This window comes from Coffea arabica, chromosome 6e (assembly GCF_036785885.1).
Source record: "Coffea arabica cultivar ET-39 chromosome 6e, Coffea Arabica ET-39 HiFi, whole genome shotgun sequence".
In the NCBI taxonomy this organism is placed as follows: domain Eukaryota; kingdom Viridiplantae; phylum Streptophyta; class Magnoliopsida; order Gentianales; family Rubiaceae; genus Coffea; species Coffea arabica.
Genome location: NC_092321.1, coordinates 36,614,743 through 36,620,129, shown reverse-complemented (window position 1 = coordinate 36,620,129; position 5,387 = coordinate 36,614,743). Strand labels below are relative to the sequence as shown.

At 36.2% G+C, this 5,387-nt stretch overlaps 1 protein-coding gene across 1 annotated transcript; it reads right to left on the bottom strand.

Moving 5' to 3' along the window:
* Positions 1–1,888: 1,888 nt before the first annotated feature.
* On the bottom strand, positions 1,889–4,547 carry LOC113734904 (pectinesterase 2). Its single transcript, XM_027261674.2, has 2 exons — positions 3,629–4,547; positions 1,889–2,829 (listed from the first exon to the last, which is right to left on the bottom strand). Exons 1-2 carry the CDS (start codon positions 4,506–4,508, stop codon positions 2,138–2,140), a joined length of 1,572 nt encoding a protein of 523 aa, XP_027117475.1. The 5' UTR covers positions 4,509–4,547; the 3' UTR covers positions 1,889–2,137.
* Between the last annotated feature and the right edge of the window lie 840 nt (positions 4,548–5,387).

Here is a 5,387-nt window from a genome sequence, read left to right as displayed (position 1 = left end):
TATGGAGAGTGAAGAGAGAGGGTGGGCTGATGAATGAAGCTTCTTGGAGAAGCTTGAGTGTTTGTGGTTAAAAGTTTGAGCAAAAGTCAACTACGAATAGTACTCGCGCGCGCGTGTCGTGTCTGTTTTCTCTCGGGTTTGTTTCACTTGTGCACTAAACCTCTAATGTACTTCCTTTAACATTACTCTTAGTAGTCTAGTATTAATTTCTTAAATCTCCATTGGGTCGATTTGACGCGAAAAACGCGAACTTCCAATTCGCGTTTGATAAAACGAAACTTAAGAGAAATTCTTGTAACGATAATATAACTCACTAATACTAGGGTAAATAATCCTAAAAATAACTATTTTTGAAATAAAAACATGAGTCCTCACAAGTATTAATTCCTCAAATCTCCAATTAGTTTGTACAGGCGCGACTTTCGGGAAACTTTCGACGCGCACACGGTATAAACTTAAATTTTAACTCACTCACATCTAATCTATCAATTAACTTTTCTTAGTCCACTATTGATCATTCTTAATTCTCCAAGATTATTGCACTCTCAAATCGAATTTTACCTCGAAAATGTGTACTCATTATTCCTTACTAAACGAGCCTCCGAAAAATAAATTTTACTAACAAAACATTTTAAAAACATAAGCAAGGCATTGTTCCATGTAAATGGATTTAAAATGACTGAAATAAATTATTCGGAGAAAACGGGTGAATAAATAATTAAATAAGCCAGTAAAATAAGATAAAAATAAGAAAATTTTCGGGTCCTCACAAATGCTCTGTTTAATGGGGTATAAGTCAAATTGTGTAGGTAAAAAAAATCATAAAATTTGCACCATCAAAACTAGACTTAATGTGCTAAAAATCTTTAGAAGATAGCACTTGGTGATTTGAACCATAAACTGGTCCAAATTCAGCCGCAAGTCAGTACAATTTCCTATCCTTAACTGTACAAGTTACGATTTCCAGCCAAATATATGAACATTTTGATATTTATAGACAATGAACCAGAGTTCGAATTTTATATTGTTGGGAAGATGTTCCAATGTAGTTTCAAACTTAATTAACGACACTTTTGACTTTTCAACATCAAGTTATGAATAGTTTTCTAAAACTACACAGGGATGACCGATAGCTGCGGAATTGGTTAGAACTCAATGTGTTTTTAACTATTAACACCTAAAATCATTTCAATTTCGTGTGCATATCCGTGTCAGATGTTTGGCTACAGATCAATAGCAACATATGCAAGAAATCACACCAGTAAAACAAATTTATATCTATCCAATCTCATTTCTTACAACCAACAGTTATTTGAGTTACCATATTCAAAGAAACCACTAAGATTCCACTGCATAATCTTTAAATTCAGCTCACGAAATTTAAGAAGACTTGGTTCTTTACCTCAGATTTGACTGAAATTGGTAGATGATAATCTTTCTCCCCTGCTCTCCAAGTCTCTGCCTGCCTCGTGTGTCTCTGTATCTTGTGATTCTTAAGACAAAATTATAAAAATCATAAAGTAAGGCGGTGAGCTATGGATAGATGTTGGAAAATTTACAATCTGGCTCCCAACTTATTTTTGCAATTATAAAGAATATCTCCACTTGTATTAATTCTAATTTAGGCAATTATATTTTGGGTAGCGAAGTTTGTATATTACACATAACAACTAACATGCTGTTTTATAAAATTGGTAGCCATGTGGCAATCCATGGACATATCTTGTTATTATTTTATTTATCAGGTAGATTATAATTATGCGTTACGCTCTTTGGAGGAAAAAATAATAAATCATGCTTTAGGCAATTTCACAATTCCATATGTATTCCTTATCCAAATCCAAACTATTAAATATGGTAGAGTTAAATGATGCGAAGCACCAGCAGTACACAAACGTACTTTGGTGTAGAGCAATTTGCTTAACTTGATTCAAAGCTAAAATACAAATACCTTGGTGTAGAGCAATTAAATCACTTTAATTTCATTACATTTTTTAAAAATTTCAATGCATCTTAGAATTGAGACATTTTCTATCCCAAACAGTCGGGAAAGAATGATTAAAGGACAAAAAAATAATTAACGAAACAATGGTCAAAATTGAAATGTGTACATAGAAACAGTAGAGAGACTTAAAGGTTAGAGTCCTGCAGCGAAAGGCACATTAGTTGCGGGCAGCCATGACCGACCGGCAATGAAATTTGCAACAGTGAATCGAGATGCTTCAGTTGGATTAGTTATGACATGGTAACCGCGCCATTTCACTCTTCTGCTTGTAGAAGAACCCGGGCCGGAGTTCTTATACTCTCCATAATACAAGGTGTTGAGAGCAAAATTGCCATCCCACTCTAACCATCCAGCAGGATCCACCAACGAGTCAAGGTATGTCTGAATAAAAACAGTTCGAGAATATTGTTTCCATGGTCGTCCCAAGTATGTTTTGAATGAACTCAGCACTGGTCTGAGGTCTGATGCAGCCATAACACGGGAATTATGGATTGAAATCCCAGTGTTTTGGTTAGGATCAGTGCGACCTTGTGCTGTTATGGTGTTTTTCTGCTTATCCATTGGCCTCCTCGCGTATATCATGCAGTTCTGGAGAACCACGGCAGCATTCCCAAAAATGAAGTCCACCGTGCCGTAGATATAGCATTCTTTGTAAAATTGGCGTTGGGAATGGACATATAGGGTATCTTGGTAGCCTTCAAAGCCACAGCGATGGAAGACAGAAAGATCGGATCCTGAGCGAAGTGCAACTGCTTGGTGGTTTTGTGGTGCTGCTGTGTTTCGGAATGTAATGCCTTGAGCAATAAATCCATCACCAGTCACAGCTGATATTCATACATTAAATGAAAAAAGGATCAGCAACGTTTTACAATGTATGTGATGCTATATGATGTCTATGCATTTGTAACTAAAACGTCAATGTTTGGTAAAGTTAGACAGTACTGCACCAAAGCTCGCAAATGCTAAGTTTAGCTGGATATGCATTGTTAACTAATCTATAATACTGTGATGCAAATACTCTCGAGGTTGGCAAAGTCAGACAACATGACACTAAAGATTATCAGAAGCTTTCTAGAGATTATTGGATTTACGTGGTCAGGAACTGATCACAGTCATGGAAATTTAAGAGCTCCAGTCGATCAACGTGGCGAATTATTCAAACGGAAGGACTTGATCTGATGAGTTTTTAATTTTTTGAAAGTGATATTTACCTAAATATACTGAACAAACGAAGTTTCTATATTAATTGATGATATGAGTATTTCATCAGAAACTTGAAAGGAAAAAAAGTGATTTTTCTTTTTGTGGATAATAATTGCATATCACGCATTCTGTGATTTTCAAAATAACAGACACAATGTCTGCGTCTGAGATTTTTTAAAAATATATATTAAGAGTGTTCACTTTTTAAGGGTGGATTTATCTAAAATTTAAGTATAATGTTAGGATTAGATTGTGAGAATGATTTGTATGAAAACACTGTTAATAGTTTATATAGGTATGTAACTTTCAAAGTTTCAATTTCTATAATCTTGACGTTATCTTTTTTTTTTTTTTTTATTAAGTCAAAGGTACCTTAAAATTAATAGTAAAGCAAATACATGCAAATTAAGAAGGACTTACCAACAGTAGCAGAGTCAAAGGTGGTGGATCCTCCGCCAACACTTCGGCTGCCGGTGATAATCGTGTCACGCATACCAGCGCCAAGCAACATGATGTTCTTCATTTTATTGCCGATCTCAAGGTTCTCTCTGTAATTACCTCGCTTTACTTGTATCACAAACCTCCCGCTACCACTTCTTTTCGCGGCAGCATCAAGGGCAGCCTTAATGGTCCGATAATTCCCAGAACCATCTTGAGCCACTATGAGATTTGGCCTTACCAAAGATGACTGAAGCAGCTTTCGGTCTCCAGGCGTTACCCAAGTTGGGAATCCATCTTTATATGTTTGCTTCTCTACTGAAACGTTAATGTTATTGTTAAGAGCCAATGTGTTGCATATCAACTTGGAAACGTTGTTGCTCATGAGAGGCAACACAAAGTCAGAAACACCGAGCTCCTGGAACCCTGATCGACAAGTCTCGAGGTTCGTCAGAGCTGTACTTAGCCACGTTTGAACATCAAAATCGGTGCACTTGGTATTGGAGTCTAGGGTTCGGTTAAGTTGAAGAATGGTGCTTTCGTAGAGCTTCAAACAATCGGCCCATGCAGCCTTTTCGCGCTCATTTCTACATTTACTCTCGAGGTTCTCGGTATGAGTCTTGGCTTTGAGAGCTCGCTCTAGGGTTATTTGCATAGCCATCTTCTTGACATCGGCTTTTTCTTTAGGCATGAAGTGGTTTGTACCATGGTTTAAGAAGAAATAGTTGCATTGTTCTGGGTAAGGAGTCTGGTTGCACCACCAGTTGATATCACCGGAGGAAGGATTTTTGGAAAAGCCAGGGGAAAAAAATGAAGACAAGGAAATGAAGGTAAAGAATAGCCACCCTATCTTGGTTGCCATTGTTGCAATTTTTGGGTATGGTCCGTTGAGATTTGTATAGTGAATTTGTGATTGTATGGTTTCGACAAGGGCGGAGTCTCTCTTTATCTAGTGGAAAAAGTCGGGGGAGTGACAGGTTGGCCAGGTTTGAATGGAGAACTGTAGCTGCGGATTACAAAATTGACAGTTGACAAAGGCAACAAAGTGTGGCCAAGTCAAAAGCAATAAACGAGTGTAAAGAATATTCTCATACCTCAAGCTTTTTGTTTTATGGGCTTCATTTTTAATTTATGATATCTGTCTGTTGCTCCATTCTCAATCATACATGCATCCAATGAAGAATTTTAGGAAACTAAATCATATTTAACTTAGTTGAATAATTTGTAACCAGCCATGCAATAGCAGTCTCGACTCTTTTATTTATTAGTATTACGCGTGAAAGCTTGGGGCTGACCTTAGCGCATTTGATCTTATCTTTTCTTTTTAACACAAAAATCCATTTACAAAAAATAACTTTAAAAATAGATATGATTAAATGATAGATACAACATGAAAACTCCAAAAGGCCAAGTGGATCATCTTTTAATTTATATTTGTCATGTCGTGTTGTCCTATAAATTGTTGTCATTAATGTAGGATTTTCCTTCACACAAATCCAAGTTAATGCTGAAATTATAACTAGCCAGCGGAACAAGTAATTCTGATTTCTTTTTTTTTTTGGATGATGGCACTAATATCATTTTTGCACACAATTGAAGATGAATTAATGTAGAATTAGAGTATTTGTTTTAAGCGGTAAATTAAACTTGCAATTATGATATATCTCAGGCACTTTATCATAGTACTTCTACATCGAATTTAGGCTTTAACATGGTTGGCACGCATTAGATCATTGATGAA

Coding starts and splice junctions, on each gene's coding strand:
- LOC113734904 (XM_027261674.2), bottom strand. CDS start 4,508: ATGGCAACCAAGATAGGGTGGCTATTCTTTACCTTCATTTCCTTGTCT. Junction 2,830..3,628: donor CTTTGACTCTGCTACTGTTG/GTAAGTCCTTCT, acceptor TATGAATATCAG/CTGTGACTGGTGATGGATTT.